The sequence below is a fragment of the Oncorhynchus tshawytscha genome, linkage group LG16 (genome assembly GCF_018296145.1).
Source record: "Oncorhynchus tshawytscha isolate Ot180627B linkage group LG16, Otsh_v2.0, whole genome shotgun sequence".
Classification (NCBI taxonomy): Eukaryota; Metazoa; Chordata; class Actinopteri; order Salmoniformes; family Salmonidae; genus Oncorhynchus; species Oncorhynchus tshawytscha.
The window spans coordinates 62,929,110-62,949,506 of NC_056444.1; the positions used below are offsets into that span (position 1 = coordinate 62,929,110).

The following is a 20,397-nucleotide window of genomic DNA, read 5'->3' on the forward strand; positions in this document are numbered from 1 at the left end:
TTCCGGCTCTTTTCCCGAAGAAGTTAACTCCACTCGTGTATTGTTTCCTTGCTACGATACTAACGAGTATCGCGCTACAAGTATCGTCCAGACGTAATCTCCAGTGTCATGTACATTTGAGAGGTTTGTGGAATAGTGTTAGTTGACAGAGCATACAGATACAGTGGTAGAATGTGCACTTTGTCATCATTCATTAAAAGTAAGGCTACTTGTCATTTTTTACATAATGCATGCGATTAGCTCTAGCAGTTCTTGTCGACTTTGTGAGCTGGTTACACGTGACCTTAACTTGAAACTCAAATGGTCGATTAAAACAAAAACTAATCTATAGGCCTTCATACAAAGTAGCCTAATTGAGGGAAAACCAGAGTTGGGCTGTAGTTTGTAGTCCTTGTACAATATCAAATTGTTCTTTTGAGATACTGTTAAGGATGAGATACTCGTCTGTTGAAACAGGTTTGTTTTACATACAAAATGTGTTAAAACAGTAATACAACAGTACAAATACAAGAGATGGACCACACATGATAACACCAGCTTACTACATTACACACTACACTGCTTAATCTATATTCTGGTACCATAAGACTGACACTGTAAAAGAGACATAGTTCCCGTGTGGCTCAGTTGGTAGAGCTTGCCGCTTGCAACGCCAGGGTTGTGGATTCGATTCCCACAGGGACGTAAAAGTAAAACAATTTGTGACTCGTTTCAGGAAACTAGGCGTATGTCGCGGGTCACGACTTCACAGGAGAGCCATTTGAACGTAAACTTTAAAAAAAAATCTAAATGTGTTTTGGCAAAAATGCCTTCTGGAACATGTTATTAAGGCACATAAAAATGCACTTACTTGGATGCCATCTGTAAATATGAATACAATTGTTAAATTACCAGCCTAGTTGGTTTAGCCACAGAAAAAGTAAGCAACCTTCCAGAGAAAATGAGTGGGCAGGACATGCCGAGAGATGAGTTCGGATTGGTCTGACATGTAGCACGAGTTGGTGTAATTGAGCTGGTCAGTATATGTAGGTAATCCTGTCTGACGCGGCTTTAAAAATATATATATATCGCGTAGTAGAACTGCATAAGTGTTGCTCTCCACTTGGAGGACAGAGTTTTGAAACAGTGGAGTTAAGAGTATGATAGCTAAGGAGATGGAGAAAACCCCTCTCTCTGGATTACATCTTCAAACTAAGGGCAACCATGGCATCCGTGAGAGAGGGAGAAGCATCCATCCATGTATACATTTTCAGATATTACAGGTTTCTAATATTGTCAGAGTCATTTTCATTTCAGGATAGTGTACTGTTAGCTAGCTAGCTAACGTTAGCTAGCGAACCAGACAGTTAACGTTACGTGTATGATCTGTGTAGTAATATTATTTGCATCTCAGAGCCATTTGCTTTGCAAGATAAAGCCTAATGTTAGCAAGCTAACATTGAACCTGTTTGGTTAGTTAGCTGCAGATTCATGTAGGGCAGTAATGTCATGTGTTGCGATTATGGTTCATTGTTTAGCTAGCTAGCTACATGTTGGAACAAAATACTCCACTATGCAAGTAACCATTTCAATAGAATGTTAATGATGTCACTGCGACAACAGTTGATAGACATAGCTGGTAAATTCACTCTCGCTATCTACTCGGATTTCAGAGCACTTTCGTCCGAGTATGCCAGTGCGCAGAATATCTGACAAATTTACAAACACTCAACACCCGTTGAATATGGCCGGTGTCAGTAAACGTTGGTAAAAAAGCGTAAATTGTTGCCAGCAGCACAGTTGCAGTCATCAACGCTCTGGATAACATAAAAACAGCCTAACCAGCTCTGCTAGGGCGAGTAAAATGGTCAGAGTGAGCTGTTCTCTCATTTGTGTCTGGAAGTAGCGAGCAAGCTAGCAAACATTAGCCAGTTAGCTTGACTGCTGCTGTTAGGACAGAACGCTCAGATCAACCCTTAAAGAGATGGGTTGGGCTAAAGCTTAAGAGGGTGTGAATGATGCTGAATGGGTATAGACAAAGAAGAGGTCTGCAGTAGGTGTACCAAAACATACAAAGTCCATTTTCTCAAAAGTGAGGTTACAAGTTTATCAACTTTCAAAACGTAATTACTTTCCCATTGTTCCTCAACTTTAGTTTATGGTATCGGAGAGAAACAACGTTTTCATATTCCCCATCATCTCCTTTGGGGTATGGTAGCACGCAAATGTACCATCTGGCAATATTTTGAGGGTGTTGGGGCGGCAGGTAGCCTAGTGGTTAGAGCATTGGACTTAGTAACCCGAAAGGTTGCAAGATCGAATCCCAGAGATGACAAGGTAGAAATCTGTGGTTCTGCCCCTGAACAAGGCAGTTAACCCACTGTTCCTAGGGTGTCATTAAAAATAAGAATTTGTTCTTAACTGACTTGCCTAGTTAAATAAAGGTAAAATAAATAATTAATCTCTTGTGGACTGTAAATGGAATTGAGTAGTTTACGTGAGATTCTTTGTTGCTGAGATTAGTGGTAGTGTGTACTTGGAGGATCATCTTTCATTACAAATCAAGGTTTCAATATGTTGTTTCTGACTTTCTAAATGTGTACAGTGGGGCAAAAAAGTATTTAGTCAGCCACCAATTGTGCAAGTTCTCCCACTTAAAAAGATGAGAGAGGCCTGTCATTTTCATCATAGGTACACTTCAACTATGACAGACAAAATGAGAAAAGAAATCCAGAAAATCACATTGTAGGAGTTTTAATGAATTTATTTGCAAATTATGGTGGAAAATAAGTATTTGGTCAATAACAAAAGTTTCTCAATACTTGTTATATACCCTTTGTTGGCAATGTCTGTCATAGTTGAAGTGTACCTATGATGAAAATTACAGGCCTCTCTCATCTTTTTAAGTGGGAGAACTTGCACAATTGGTGGCTGACTAAATACTTTTTTGCCCCACTGTATCTGTTTATTGTCAACAACAGAGAGGGTGTGTTAGCCAGAGAGGGTGTGTGCAGTGCACCACAGTCATTAGTGCTCGTGGGGTGAGGTGGGGGCTTGTGTCAAAATATTACAGACCGAAGACACAACCCCAACTCATGACTTTCTCTGAATGTACCTCTATTCATGAAAGGCCACAAATTATAATTCCACACAGGAATAGGCTACAAAAAAAATATAAAAAGATGCTAAAGTTTTGATACATGAGAAAACATCTTTACAAAACGTAACATTGGGCTTTACTACGAAAGGTACTTTCTAAAAACATGTAATTTGTTTGTGTGACATATGTGAGCAGTGAGCACACAATTAGCCTATGTTATAAGCCAATATCAGAACAGGCAAACCCTCACCCACACCCCTGCCCCCATTGGAGAAAGTCTGGCTAAACAGGTCGGCAAACCCCTCGTCCCTGTTTCATTCCAAAGACCAAATATGGACTATATCACAATGTGCCTGTGTTTTTGTCAGTGGTAGGGCTCATTTAGTTACAAATAACAGTCACTCATAATAACCTCAACCTACAGCCAGCCATCTAGGAATAGTACTTCTCATTTTAAATTCCACTGTTTACAAATGAGAGTAAAATCATGCCCATATGACCATAGATACTCTACAGATGGATACTATCTGTACATACCATAGATACTAGTACACAGGTATAAGTCTTTCAGGTCCTAATGTCACCTAATGACAAACCAAAAGCAAAAGGAAAAAAACACATTTACTATGCTGACACTACAGAACAATGCAGGTTAGTACTTCACTCATCAAACATTACTGGTAAAGCCATGTTCCTACTGAGAAAGCCTGTCAGCCAAATAGAAAGACAGAGAGAGAGAATATTCTCACCATTTCCACACTTTGTTGTCGCTGTTCTCCGGAGCTTGCGGTTGCACACACTGGTTGAATTTCATGGCTGTCTGCATGTGATGCTTCTTCAAGCAGAGATGGGTGGAGAGAGCACTGAAAGACTGTGCTTGGTTATGCCTAGCTACCTGCTCTTCAGTCTACCGATTCCACTATCTAAAGCAAAACAACTCATTTTGCTCTGTAGTCTCTGTGTGCCTAAAGCATTCTTTAAAAAAATACAGTGGTTAATTCAAGTTGTATTTAAGCACCTAATGCAGATCTCACCACTGAAGTTGAATTCTGTTGATAGTCTTCCCATAAGCTGCCTTCAATATCTATCCTTCATCAAACCACCAGAAAAGCCACAGTTGTCACTACTTCTTCCTGGATTGCCTTGTGTAAATATTAACTCTAAATCTCTACTCTGCATTCTGACGGTGACCCAAACCTCTCACTCATCTTAAAACAGACCTGATAGAATGACATCATCATCAGCCCCGCCTACAACAATTACAGACCCTCCCCTTTAAGGGAAGACAACTCTCTCATTGGCTGGACGTGTTAAGATGTTATAGAACAATGCTCAAATGGACTTTCCCGGGTTAGTCCTTCCTAAAAGTAGTTAATCTGAGAACATTACATACATAGGACCACTACAGATGGATTACACTTCCTTGATATGAGGAATAAGTACTATGAATTGTTGTTTGTTTTATATTTTTCAATGAGTATTATGTTTTTCCTTGGGCATATACAGTAAAAAAAAAAAAATGTAACTACCCCATAATGCTCTGCCGAATAAAAAAACTTCCATGAATGTATTAAAATAGACACATTTTAGAAGAGTTTAATAATGAAACAAATAGTAAACAAATCTTTTGCTACATAACAGAAAAGGGCCATCCTAAAATGAGTGCCTGTCAAAGACTGCTCTTCATTATAATGACAGACACACTACACTTAGTGTCCAAAACATTAAGGACACCTGCTCTTTCCATGACATAGACTGACCAGGTGAATGCTATGATCCCTCATTGATGTCACTTGTTAAATCCACTTCAAATCAGTGTAGATGAAGGGGAGGAGACAGGTTAAAGAAGGATTGTTAAAACTTGAGACAAATGAGACATGGATTATATATGTAAGTGATTCAGAGGGTGAATGGGAAAGACTTAAGTATCTTTGAACAGGTTATGGTAATAGGTGCCAGACTCACTGGGTTTTGTCAAGAACTGCAACGAGAACAGCCAACTTGACATAACTGTGGGAAGCATTGGAGTCAACATGGGACACCATGCCCAACAAATTGAGGGGGGGGACTTCTTCACCAATGACTGGAGATGAGTTGGACAGAAGATGGAATTTTTATTTTTAGGGGTGAATCACACAACACAACACAAGTGTGTGTATGTGTGTAAGAAAGGGGGAGGGGTTGCCTGTGTGTGATTGTCAGTGCGGACATTGGTCACACTTTCAAGGCTAAAACATGTCACTGCCTGCAGATTAAGCAACTTTCTCTTGAGCATTCTCTTGCCCACATCAGTCAAATCAGCACAGCAGACATCTCCACATTATATAACGGGAAATAACTGGAAACAAATATCCACTAATGCAGGGTTCTTTCTGCATAGGAAATGCTTGGGCTGGCCGGAAATTTATATGGGATGGGAAAACATATTCAGATAGAAAATGAAGCAGAATATATAATGGACCTATATTTTAATAATATAATATCTGACTATTTTTGTCATGGCATGGGGCTCCCATTGAATTTATTATATTTGAGTCATTCAGATAGTTTAAAGAACACAGCATAAGCTATTGCAAAATGTGGCGAATTGCAGGAAATTTGCTTGAAAACAGCAACATCTTATCTCAGCCCCATGGCAAATTGTGTACCTAAGCCCGTTTTTGATCTAGAACAAACCCTGCACTAGTGAAAGGAATATTTTCATACCAGGATAAAAAGTAAACATCTAAAACAAAAATGGCCCTTGTGAAATGCAGACTATTTTACACTGACAATAACAATTATGTTTTTTTACAGTCTATAAATGTGCAACTCCTGTCTCCTTATTTCGATACTAAACAAGAAACTTATTTTCCCATTGTGGTTAGGTTTTTCGATTGGATGCCGAAGACCTAACTGGAGACCAAAGCCTTATTACTGTGTCAGTGAATCCATTTAGTGACTGTTGTGTTGATTTTCACTCATTTAAAAAAACATACAGTATATATTTCACCCTTATTTAACCAGGTAGGCCAGTTGAGAACAAGTTCTCATTTACAACTGCGACCTGGCCAAGATAAAGCAAAGTAGTGCGACAAAAACAACAACACAGTGGTACACATAAACAAAAGTACAGTCAATAACACAATAGAAAAATGTACAATGTGTGCAAATGTAGAAGAGTAGGAAGGTAAGGCAATAAATAGGCCATAGAGGTGAAATAATTACAATTTAGCAATTAACACTGGAGTGATAGATGTGCAGATGAGGATGTGCAAGTAGACATACTGGTGTGCAAAAGAGCAGAAAAAAAATATGGGGATGTCAAACGTTTTCTGTAAGTCTTCACAAGGTTTTCACACACGGTTGCTGGTATTTTGGCCCATTCCTCCATGCAGATCTCCTCTAGAGCAGTGATGTTTTGGGGCTGTTGCTGGGCAACACGGACTTTCAACTCCCTCCAAAGATTTTCTATGGGGTTGAGATCTGGAGACTGGCTAGGCCACTCCAGGACCTTGAAATGCTTCTTACGAAGCCACTCCGTCGTTGCCCGGGCGGTGTGTTTGGAATCATTGTCATGCTGAAAGACCCAGCCACGTTTCATCTTCAATGCCCTTGCTGATGGAAGGAGGTTTTCACTCAAAATCTCACGATACATGGCCCCATTCATTCTTTCCTTTACACGGATCAGTCGTCCTGGTCCCTTTGCAGAAAAACAGCCCCAGCATGATGTTTCCACCCCCATGCTTTACAGTAGGTATGGTGTTCTTTGGATGCAACTCAGCATTCTTTGTCCTCCAAACACGACAAGTTGAGTATTTACCAAAAAGTTATATTTTGGTTTCATCTGACCATATGACATTCTCTCAATCTTCTTCTGGATCCTCCAAATGCTCTCTAGCAAACTTCAGACGGGCCTGGACATGTACTGGCTTAATTAAGCAGGGGGACACGTCTGGCACTGCAGGATTTGAGTCCCTGGCGGCGTAGTGTGTTACTGATGGTAGGCTTTGTTACTTTGGTCACAGCTCTCTGCAGGTCATGCACTAGGTCCCCCCCGTGTGGTTCTGGGATTTTTGCTTACCGTTCTTGTGATCATTTTGACCCCACGGGGTGAGACCTTGCGTGGAGCCCCAGATCGAGGGAGATTATCAGTGGTCTTGTATGTCTTCCATTTCCTAATAATTGCTCCCACAGTCGATTTCTTCAAACCAAGCTGCTTACCTATTGCAGATTCAGTCTTCCCAGCCTGGTGCAGGTCTACAATTTTGTTTCTGGTGTCCTTTGACAGCTCTTTGGTCTTGGCCATAGTGGAGTTTGGAGTGTGACTGTTTGAGGTTGTGGACAGGTGTCTTTTATACTGATAAAAGACACCTGTCCACAAATCTTTGGAGGGAGTTGAAAGTCTGTGTTGCCCAGCAACAGCCCCAAAACATCACTGCTCTAGAGGAGATCTGCATGGAGGAATGGGCCAAAATACCAGCAAGTGTGTGAAAACCTTGTGAAGACTTACAGAAAACGTTTGACCTCTGTCATTGCCAACAAAGGGTATAAAACAAAGTATTGAGATAAACTTTTGCTATTGACCAAATACTTATTTTCCACCATAATTTGCAAATAAATTTATAAAAAATCCTACAATGTGATTTTCTGGATTTTTTCCCCTCATTTTGTCTGTCATAGTTGAAGTGTACCTATGATGAAAATTTCAGACCTCTCTCATCTTTTTAAGTGGGAGAACTTGCACAATTGGTGGCTGACTAAATACTTTTTTGCCCCACTGTAAGTGTTCACACCCGAGGTAATAGATGTTAGAATCACCTTGGCAGCGATTACAGTCTTTCTAGGCAAATCTCTAAGAGCTGTGCACTCCAGGATTGTACATTATATATATTTTTTAATTCTTCAACCTCTGTCAAGTTGGTTGTTGATCGTTGCTAGAGAGCCATTTTCAAGTCTTGCCACAGATTTTCAAGCCAATTTAAGTCAAAACTGTAACTAGGCCACTAAAGAACACTCAATGTTCTCTATTTTTATATTTATTTTTGGGGGGTGTGGATCAGCTTTAATATTGCAGATTGTTGCTTCAATCAATGTAATTGTCTGCATCATTTCCAATCCCCCAAATATTTTTTGGGGGGGATAAATATATCTATACACACACACACACACACACACACATACACACACTTCTGTTCAAAAGTTCGGGGTCACTTATAAATGTCCTTGTTTTTGAAAGAAAAGCAAGTTTTTTGTCCATTAAAATAAATTCAAATTGATCAGAAATACAGCGTAGACATTGTTAAATGTTGTAGATGACTATTGTAGCTGGAAATTGCAGATGTTTTTTTAGGTTACTGTCCTGCTGAAAGGTGAATTTGTCTCCCAGTGTCTGTTGGAAAGCAGACTGAACCAGGTTTTCATCTATGATTTTGCCTGTGCTTAGCTCTATTCCATGTCTTTTTATCTTAAAAAACTCCCTAGTCCTTGCCGGTGACAAGCATACACATAACATGATGCAGCCACCACCATGCTTGAAAATATGAAGAGTGGTACTCAGTGATGTGTTGTGTTGGATTTGCCCCAATATAACGCTTTGTATTCAAATATAAAGATTATTTATTTGTTACATTATTTCCAGTTTTACTTTAGTGATTATTGCAGTACTTATTGCAAACATGATGCATGTTTTGGAATATTTTTTATTCTGTACAGGCTTCCTTCTTTTCATTCTGTCAATTAGGTTAGTATTGTGGAGTAACTAGAATGTTGTTGATCCATCCTCAGTTTTCTATCACAGCCATTAAACTCTGTTTTAACCTTTCTAGGGCAGGGGTTCCGCACAACATTCTGCTGAAAAGGCAGCGTGAGAAATTCAAAAATAACTTTTTTGAAATATTTAACTTTCACAAGTCCAATACAGCAAATGAAAGATAAACATCTTGTTAATCTACCCAATGTGTCCAATTTCAAAAATGTTTTACAGCGAAAGCACAACATATGATTATGTTAGGTCATAGCCAAGTTTTTTTTAAACACAGCCATTTTTCCAGCCAAAGATAGGAGTCACAAAAAGCAGAAATATAGATAAAATTAATCACTAACCTTTGATGATCTTCATCAGATGACACTCATGGGACATCATGTTACATAAAACATGCATGTTTTGTTCGACAATGTACATATTTATATCCAAAAATCTCAGTTTACATTGGCGCTTTATGTGCAGTAATGTTTTGATTCCAAAATATCTGGTGATTTTGCAGAAATACTCATAATAAACATTGATAAAAGATTCAACTGTTATTCACAGAATTAAAGATGGACTTCTCCTTAATGCAATCGCTGTGTCAGATTTTAAAAAAACGTTACAGAAAAAGCATAATCTGAGAACGGCGCTCAGAACCCAAAACAGCCAGAGGAATATCTGCCATTTTGGAGTCAACAAAGATAGAAATAACAACATAAATATTCACTTACCTTTGATGATCTTCATCAGAAGGCACTCCCAGGAATCCCAGTTCGACAATAAATGACTGATTTGTTCCATAAAGTCCATCATTTATGTCCAAATAGCCACTTGTTGTTAGCGTGTTCAGCCCAGTAATCCATCTTCATGAGGCGCAGGCACTTCGTCCAGACAAAAACTCGAAAAGTTCCGTTACAGTCCTTCACTCAAAGGGATATTCAATGTCTGCTCTTTTTTTTACCCATCTACCAATACGTGCCGTTCTTTGCAAGGCATTGGAAAACCTTCCTGGTCTTTGTGGTTCAATCTGTGCTTGAAAGTCACTGCTCGACTGAGGGACCTTACAGATAATTGTATGTGTGGGATACAGAGATGAGGTAGTCATTCAAAAATCATGTTAAACACAATTATTGCACACAAGTCCATGCAACTTATTGTGTGACTTGTTAGGTACATTTTTACTCCTGAACTTATTTAGGCTTGCCATAACAAAAGGGTTGAATACTTATTGACTCACAAAAAAAAAAAACTTTTGTGAACTAACACTCGCACTTGACCCCCCCCCCTTTACTAGCCCTGACTTTACTGATAGCTACTTTATTTAGGAATAATTAACTTACTATGACTGTGATATATAGTTGTCCCCACCTTGATATCTTAAAATGAATGCACTAACTGTAAGTCACTCCGGTTAAGAGCGTCTGCTAAATGACAAAATAAATATATATATGTTTTTAAATATGCCCAATGCAGTTGTTTTTATATAATTTTGAAATCATTTCTTGGTAATAATTAAGTACTTTAATGCAATAGATGTTTAAAACAAATGCGCAAAAATGGCTTAACACTTTTAACACTATCATTCCACTTAGCGCCAGGTATACTTTTTAAATGGCAATGCAGAAATTCAAACAAATATTGTGTAGCACCTTTAAGTGAACTTTCTTTCTTCTTAAAGGGGCAATCTGCAGTTGCTACATCCATTTTTATAAACAAATAATATGTAGCCACGGATTCTTGAACAATATAACTTAGAAATGCCTCATGACCTTAGTTAAAAATGTTGTACTCCATCAGAACCCAAAATATAAACATTACAAGTCTTTTCCGAGATGTGAGATAATTAACTTGCCATCTGTAGTATTGTATAGCTTAGGATTTGTGACATTACGTACTTTAGAGGATAATAGGCACGTTTCTCGACATATACACTGACTTTGAGAAGGGATTGCGTGACGATTAGTTTAGCATGACAACATGAATGGACTGGTCGACAGTCTGCTGGGTGGGGTGTTATACATTCCTATCTCCTTTCTATAATATTCTAGCAACGGCACCATGCAATACACCCTGGACTAAAGACGCAGACAAATAGGAAAAATATGCTATTACACATTTCGAGGTAGGAATATCGCAAAAATATATGATTAATAGCTCATTCGAGAGAAGACATCCTTCCAAATTATGACATCGGCAAGTATTGAAATAGTGATCTAAAAGTCGTATTCCTATTACTTTATCACGGTGCTACGTCAATAGAACGCCAATAACACAGATACACATGAAAACATGAAATGACCCAGGGAATCAATGGAACATCACTCAGAGATGCACAAAAACAATATAACATTCAAAATGGGTGAACCTTTCCTTTAAGAGTTACCAGCAGGTGTCTTAGAAAAGGGCAGTAAGTCAGCAGTTCCCACGCCATAGACAGTTCCCGCACCAATTTGGAGGTGTTGAAAGAATGTTTTGATATTTCTGTATGATCCATCCATAAATAATATAAGCTTACATGCAACATTATCGGGGTCATTCTGCAAAATGAGTCCCCTTTCAGCCCCTTTGATATTTTAAATTGAAATTGTGCACCAATATTGAATTTAAAAAATCTGTTATATTAAATGAAGTGCCCTTTAATATAGACCACATGGAAAATTCAATACATTTTTTGTATGAATAAAGACTTGCTAAATTGCTAAAAATTTGCATTTCGACATGTCCCCCTGTCAGAGGTGGCACCACAGGTCCCAGAGTGGTGCAGCAATTATTTTTCTCCTGATGGTAACCAGGTAAAACTCTGGAACCTAGTTGTAGCAGGGACCTTAAGGGTTGCCCTAATGCCTGGGGCAAGTGAACTGAGCAGTCGGGCAAGTTGAGCCTGCTCTAAAGTTGGCCCAGGTGATTTTTCTTCTTCTTCTTCTGAAAACAACAAAACAGTAAGGAATTCCAGTAGGTGTAGCCTAAAACTGCTCTTCCTGGTTCATCCCCATTGTTAAAGTGAAAGACAGACAATTTATGGCATTTATGGCAGCTGGGAAAGTTGAGTCTGCTCTGTGGTTGTCCCATTAGGCAGGGGATTTTTAAAAAACTGAATAGAACCAAACTGCAAAGAATTCCAGTATGGGCGTCACAAAATATATATTTTTACCTGCTACAGTGGATAGTTAACATTGGTCAGGGCAAGCCGAGTGCGAGCCACTTATTCCTATTGCTCAGGCCGAGATAAACTTTAAAGAGGTAACTCACCTTGCCACACTCGCTTCGCCCTCATGTGGATGCTAACAAGCTAGCAAGCATGCTAGGTAGTCAGTGTTGCCAACTAATTTTCAGGGAAGTTGCTAGAGGCAATTTGATTTGTTGCTAAAAAAGTTGCTAAATGACGTTGTGATGTCATTGCATGATAACGTAAAACTGCATCATTATGTAGAATACACAATAACGTGACTCAAATTCACTGGCCAACTCGGCGAAAAATATGATTTGACATTTGTTCAGGTACAGACTCCCACTCTTTTCTGTACAATTTTGATTGAGACATGTTGATTGATGTTGTAAGTTCTGTTCAAGATCAAACATTCGTGACCAACTATATTCATTGGGTTTGGCTCGACGAACCCGTACTACTGCTGCTGCAGTCAGCCATCAATGATTTGCAATGTACTGAAATTTCTGCTGGCCTTCTGCTGATGTCACTCACGATGCACTTTTGCAGCCAGGCACGTGTGTTATGACTTAGTGTGTGACAGAGAAAATTGTTTTTGTGTTATTTAGAGGGAAAATACATGCATTTTAGCATTTGATTCACTATTCATAAGTTGCTAAAAGTTCTAAATAAATGTTTAAAAGTATCTAAATTTGTTGCTAGGTGCTGTTTGAAAAAAAAGTTGCCAGGGTAGTCTGAAAAGTTGCTAAATCTAGCAACAAAATTGATACATTTGCATCACTGTAGGCAGTGCTACGTATCAACAGCCATTGCCAGTCAATCCAGTAGGGGTTAGAAGCAATGGTGAGCTACGATTGGTTACTCGCGCTGCAATATCGCCCATGCTCGCATCGCTTCCATTGAAAATTCATGTGAAGCCATTGTTTCACCTTGTGTATAAGCTCCATCAGGTGTGAGCTGCATGTTGAAATCTTGAAAATAGAGCCTCTCGTGCAGCTGGCGCGCTCACGCCCAGGTTTCGTTGAAATTAATAGGAGAGTCTCACGCTGAGAAAAAGTTACGCATCCGATGTAACAGGTGTTATATAATAATCTAATATCAGGCATTACTAGCAGACCAAAGCTCTGGTTAAACCGGATGCCCTCAGATAACTCTGGGCCCAGTGTCCTCAGTCAAGTTTAGAGCCTACGTGCAATAACATGATTATCTGAAGGACACACAGTTGCCATCACGCAAATATACTCCCCTGTAACTACAAAGAACAGCCTGCAACACTAACGAGCTTAGGGTGCCAAACTATCTCACTGGCATTGACCCTTGCATGCACTCCTGCAAAGACAGGAAACACCTAAAAGCAGACATTACCAATATCCACGCTTCCTTGACACACACATACATTTCATGAGCACTGTACACTCACACTCTACCCCCTACTGGTCGGGTGCCAAGAGCAAAGGACTTTGCTGTGCACCAATGGGGCTCCTGCTCTGGCTAAGAGCAGGGCCCACCTCCAACTCTTCAGGACCAGTCAGAAGATCAACACGACGAGACCCCACCTACATTATTCTGTGTATATATTCTGTTGTAAACTCTGGCGAGGGAGCCTAATTTTTCTGACTCCTCACAGAGTCATATTGCTTAGGTCCGTGCACAATAAACGGAAGGACAAGATATCTTTGACTCAATAAACTTTCTTTTTGATACACCTGATTCCACTCTGTCCAGCGTCGTTGTTTTGCATTTCCTCTCCAGCATGTAAACACCAACAAAATGGTAGCATGAGGATGGTTATTCCTGAATTCAATCTATGATAGTTGGTGTGAGAGGACGAAACAGATCAACGGCTCAAAATCAGACGAAAGAGTGACCTGTCCATAGGAGAAAATCTGCCATTCATCTTGCCGCAGGAAATCTGATCAGAGCGCTCTACTTAAAAGGTAAGCAGAGCCTGTTTAATCGAAATCTGCATATTGTATCTATAGCCTAAACCAAATTTTGATCAGAAAGTACTGGGCGTGAGTATGAATCGTTGCAAAAAAATTTTTTTACATAAAAACCTAAGGCATTGATCAAGGAGATCTTGTTTTGCTTGTTTTTATTTTATTTTTATTAATTGGCCTATACTGAGTTATTTTATAATGGATACTAAATTAATGTTTGACCAATACACTAGATCCCCCCTGGGAATCCGGTTTGTTCTGAAATCTGCATAGAAATGAGGTTAAACCGAGGCTGTATTCTAGTGTATAATGGATACTGAATTAATGTAAACTGACCAATGTAACTGGGTGATTTTAAAATTGGTTTGTTCTAGAAATTAATGCATATAAAACTATAAATAAGTATACTGTTTAATTGTTGTGTTAGAGGTGAGGTTAAATGCTGTAAAAGTTCTATTAAATGGATAGTGGTATACTGTTTAATTGGTTGTTTTTGACCAATACACTAGTTAGAATCCGTGTTTGTTAATGCATGTAAAACTGATCCTATTAAATAAGTGGTATACTGTTTAATTGGTTGTGTTAGAGTGTAGTTAATGGATGTAAAAGATCCTATTAAATAAGTGGTGTAATTATGTTTAATTGGTTGTGTTACCAATGTAACTGAGTTAATGCATTTAAAAGATCATATTAAATAGTGGTATACTGTTTAATTTTGTGTTAGACCGGGAAGTTAATGCATGTAAAAGATCCTATTAAATAAGTGGTATACTGTTTAATTGGGCTTAACGTGTTAGTCTAGCCACCTAGTAGTCGAATCACCGTGCGATTTCGATTGACAGCCGGTGTATATGGTTTAGCTTCCAAAGACACTGATTTTCAGTATTTCATTCACACTGTAACATATATAACCAGTTTTGATGTTCTGACAATTTTATTGAATGCCCAATTATCAGAAAACATTTGTTGAGGAATGATTGCCATATTTGAATACATAAATCACTGTAAGATTAAACGGTCCCTGAGCCAAAATTCTGACAATTGATCAGAATCGCCGAGCTGTGATATAAGTTCCAAAAGCCACTGCTAAAATATTTAAATAAAGCCGCGGTTTCTTTTTTCTCTCTTTCCGCTGTTGGTATTCCCCAGGAGATAAAATTATTCTGACAATTGTTATAGAATCGCTTGAATTTACTGATATAAGTTCCAAATGGAAGTTACTGAATTATTTGCAGAAAGTATTTAAATAATTCACTGAACAACTTTTAGCTCTCTAAATTTCTATCTATATTTCCTACAGAGCTAGAATTACTCTGACAATTGTTATAGAACCGCATATATTCACTAATATATTGTTCCAAAAGGAAATCGCTGAATCATTTCTAGAAAATACCTAAATAAATCGCTGAACAAATTCAAATAAACTACCGGAGAAACACACACGTAGCTGTAATCACATACCGATAGAACCTTTGAATACGAGGGTGGGGTACAAGAGTTGAGTCTGTCCCGATACCGCGAATACATCCTTGGTTTCGACCAAGGACGGGCTAAGTATGCAAAGATGGAAATTAACACATATTACACAGGACATAGTACAGGACTGACTCAAACCTAGAGGACACATTTCAGACATTACCAGATGAGCTAGAACAGGAATTAGGAGCCAAATAAGACCTTTTTTCAGATAATCACTGCCTTAGTTATATCTTACCTAACCGCGTTAATAATTACCTTAGCAGTTCACGTAATTATTTTGTGATAACATGTCTGGCCCAAATACACCCAAACTCAAGTTCAATGAATATTTAGAACAGCGCATGACTGATAGAGCGGGAGGAAAGGAACAGTACAGGAAAGTGAACGAAGTATGGGAGGTGATAAGGGGAAAATGGACACAAGCAGGTTACTTTAGCGGGAGACCTCCTACAGGGGGGGGGGGACTCCAAATTATGCAGAGAGAGCTAGAGGAAGCAAGAGCAAGTGAGACTGAGAGGAACAAGATATACATGTTCAAAAAGAAGGGGACGAGAGAGAGAGAGCAGAACCTCCGCCATACAGATTGTGTGTGAGCAACCCCCCACCACCCCAATATCCTCCCCCACAGCAGTATATCCTGCAACAACAACAGCCAATGGGCTCAACGGGGCCCCTACACTGGACCATACAGAGGGGGAAACTACCAGTGTTATAACTGTGGAATTCCCGGTCACTTTGCCAGAGATTGCATGAAACCACTCTCCCCGCAGCAACAGCAATGGAGAGGAAGAGGAAGAGGAGAGGAAGAGGAAGAGGGAGGGAAGAGGAGGACCCCCTCCTCATCTATATTACAACCAACAGCAAGATTACAACCAACCACAGTTCCAGGTATGGCAGGGGAAGGCCATGCCCTGGCCATAAAGATGCCCACCACCCACGGCAGGAGAAGGGAGCCGATATTTTCAACTACACACTGAACCAACTATGATATGTGAAGTTGAGGGTGTTCCCCATCAGTTCCTGGTAGACACAGGATGCACCTATTCTACTATCAAGTTCCCTCAAATGCTGTCATCTGATTCCATATTGGTGGTAGGGGTCACGGGATCACCTGAGGCTCAAAGCCGCACTATCCCTTTAACATTCTCCTGGGAGAAATCTCAGTTGAAACACCAGTTCCTGTACTGTCCAAAATGCCCGATCGATCTACTAGGACGGAACCTCTTATGCAAAATGGGGTGCACCAGATATCTTACTGAAAGTGGAGTGGAAGTATCCACCAACCCTCCCACTTCAACACCTGATCGCCCAGTAAGAATTATGATGATGCCACTCCTGCCGATGCCCACGCTGTCTGAAACCCAAGAAGTGTACTGGCTAAAATGCCTACCCACAGGGCCTGCCACCCCTCACATCCAGTTTAAGTTCAACCAACTGAAAGCTCAAATCTACACTCTGCACCCATATAAGACTCCCCAAGCTGAGACACTGATGACTGACTCCCTATACTGAAGACTGGGACGAAGACATGATGGACCTGACCCCACCTATCAGGTGTTGTACCATTGTGTGTGGCCCAGAGGGAGTGGCAGCACGGTCATCCTACGATCAAGGAACCTCCATGCACCCCTGGCCTGGACGGCTGAAGCATCAACAGCCATAGCACTCCTGAAAACAGATCTATCAGCGGCAGCAGCTCTGACTGCACCTGACTACAAGAACAAGTTCCATTTGGATGCTTCTGAAAAGGAAGGATTCACCTCATCCGTCCTATTCCAGAAACAAGAGGGGGAGAGAAGGGTCTTGATGTACCACTCTTCCAAACTTGACCACATTGAGGTAGGACAGACAACATGCTCCAGATACATTCCTGCAATAGCAAAAGCTATTGAAAAAAACAGCTCACCTCGTGATGTCACCCTTCAATCAGCCATCATCCCTCAAACAGCATCGGCCCAATTAGCTGAAATCATCGGATTGATGCAGGCCCTCATCAGAGGAAAAGGAAAGACTGTGAATATCTATACAAACTCAGCCTATGCCCATGGAGCAGTCCACACTGATGGACCCAGAACTTTTACGAGAAGCACATGGCCCCACACACGAAGGCAAACTAAAGACCCTCCAAAAGGTCTCGCACATCTGGTGGCACCCTCACATGAAAAATATGACTGACTTATTTTATGACGATGATTTATTTTGTGACGAATGCAACATTTGTGGCAGCCACAACCCAAAGAAACCATATCAAACACCAATGGGCTCATACCCAGTACCTAATGCATGTTTTCAGGATATTAGTATAGACTACACCGACATGGGCACCGACAATGTATTCTAAAGGCAAACGCTATCTCCTAGTTATGGTAGATAGGTTCTCCAAATGGGTAGAAGCAATACCAACAGCGAAGGGGGATGCTAGGTCAGTCGTTAAGTGGCTAACAAACCAAACTAATACCCAGGTATGGCATCCCAAGAAAAAAATCAAATTTGACAAATGGCTCACATTTCAACAACAAACACCTGAGACAGGTGGAAGAAAGATTTGGCATAACACACAGATTCGGTTCTGTGTACCACCCCCCGGTCCCAAGGTCTGGTGGAACGCCAAATCAGATTTTGAAAGCTAAGATAACAAAAGTGTCTGGAAGAGTCATGCCTGGTCCACCAAGGGAGGGAGGTCATATGCCCGCTCTTGATGTACAACAAATTGTAATGTCTAATTATGTGAAAAAACTGACTGTTCTCTCTGCAGCACTCTCTACCCAGGTTCACAAGGTCCAGGAGGGGGAGCTGCCGGGGGACACGCCACTACTGAAGGTAAAGGTTGGTGACTGGGTGAGGGTTAAAGTCCACAAGAGAAAGTGGATGGAACCCAGGTGGACTGGACCATACGAAGTGAAGGAGGTTACTTCACACTCAGTCCAGGTCAAAGGTAAATCAGGCGCACCTTGGCACCACCTTACACATTGCACTCCAGCCCCAATTCCTTCTAGAACACTGACTGAAGTCAGAGCTGATTTGAACAGCCTAATTTGATTCCAAATGAAGATATTCCTGACTCAGGTGATGGGGCATCAAACCCGCCTAACCCTGATAAAGGAACCTCGCCCAGTTAGAGGGACATTTCTCCCCCCTGGGTGAGGCTAGGAATATCTGAACCACTGTTTGTGATATTCCTACTGATATTTGGGGTGTCCCTGGGCACTTTCACATGGTTAATAGAACAACAAACACATACTAAAGCATCAACCCCTCTCACCCCAACCCCTATCCCTGATAACATTCCTAGCACCACTCCCTTCAATCTCACACGCACCAAACATAGCACTACACCTACAGACCCACCATGCACACCAGACAAGGTTAGAAGCACCACCTTATGTATGTCCTTGCTTATTTGCCTAGTTTCGCTGCATACTAGAGGGGGTTTTTGTTTTTCGTTATCTCCTCCTCTCATTTCTCCTATAGTTTTCGCGTCTTAAAAGACGTGAAGAGGGGGACTCAAAATTTGGTTCCTACCAAATTGTTTGGTTGCTTCATATTTTATTTCTATTATTCACGACTAATAAAATGTGAAGAGGGGGATTTGTTATATAAATAATCTAATATAAAGCATTACTAGCAGACCAAAGCTCTGGTTAAACCGGATGCCCTCAGATAACTCTGGGCCCAGTATCCTCAGTCAAGTTTAGAGCCTACGTGCAATAACATGATTATCCGAAGGACACACAGCTGTCATCACGCAAATATACTCCCCTGTAAACTACAAAGATCATCCTGCAACACTAACGAGCTTAGAGTGCCAAGCTATCTCACTGACATTGAACCCTACATGCACTCCTGCAAAGACAGGAAACACCTGAGCCTAAAGCAGACATTACCAATATCCACACTTCCTTGACATACATTTCATGAGCACTGTACACTCACACTCTACCCCCCTACTGGTCGGGTGCCAAGAGCAAAGGACTTTGCTGTGGACCAATGGGGCTCCTGCTCTGGCTAGAGCAGGCCCGCCTCCAACTCTTCAGGACCAGTCAGAAGACCAACACGACGAGACCCCACCTACATTATTCTGTGTATACATTCTGCTGTAAACTCTGGCTGGGCAGCCTAATTTTTCTGACTCCTCACAGAGTCATATTGCTTAGGTCCGTCATTCCCATTTTCGGGAAAGTGACCACAATCTTCGTGCAACCCCAAAAAATACTGCTGACTTGGCCGATGAAAAAGTACCTTCCAGACCTTAAAGTCAATCTCTGTGTAGGGAATGACATAGTGATTAATCAGTTGCAAAACGGTTTTATATGGGCTATGATGAGAACAGAGTTGTTCTAATCTAGTCACATAGTTTTAAATCCTATATACATCTGTAATTAAAAAGTTACAGGTGCATTAACCCTTTAACAGTTTTTTCAACCGGCTGGTAAAGCATGTTTTGACAGTAGATTTAGAAATGGATATGAAAAATTTGGTCAACTGCCCCAGCCCTCCTTCATCACTTCACATAATTTGTATGCTTTTGGGTTGCTGCAGTTCGGTGTTGTGGCACTACCTTTGCCCACTCACAGGCCTGTACGAAAACTCAAAATCAGTCATGGGATAAAAGATAGGAATTCAGTTGTTGATGGATAAATATTGCATCATTCCTGTTAGTAGAGACGTGTAAATAATGGTTGACAAGTCAATATAAATTATTATAAAGTATGAACAAATTGTAATAACATATTTTTTATAATTTCTTATATTGGTGAAAAATATGATTGAATTGTTGACAACACACCTTATTATGCAACATAAATTGGTTAAACCGCATTTCATGCCTCGTGGGGTCAATTCATCCATATTCAGACAAAAGGTCACTTATAAAATAATGCCTATAATGTAAAACAAAAACTGCACTTTGTCAAATAATATCTCAAAAGGTAGTCTGAACATGTGTGAAACATGGTGGAAAAACCTGGATCATTTCACAAAAACCTGGATCATTTCACAAAATAAT

The 20,397-nt window shown here is 40.2% G+C and overlaps 1 protein-coding gene across 9 annotated transcripts in view; it reads right to left on the reverse strand.

The window, feature by feature from the left end:
- The window catches only part of LOC112232557 (NAD kinase), a 38,914-nt gene that overhangs the window by 10,203 nt on the left and 8,314 nt on the right, over positions 1-20,397 (reverse strand). For 2 of the 9 annotated variants that reach the window (XM_042299475.1, XM_042299478.1), the window contains exon 1: positions 3,829-4,274. The exons of the other annotated variants lie outside the window; for them this stretch is intronic. In XM_042299475.1, the coding sequence (XP_042155409.1) occupies positions 3,829-3,905 (77 nt within the window). In that variant the 5' untranslated portion in view covers positions 3,906-4,274. Of the gene's footprint in view, positions 1-3,828; positions 4,275-20,397 lie in introns of those variants that run through there. 9 annotated transcript variants of the gene reach the window in all.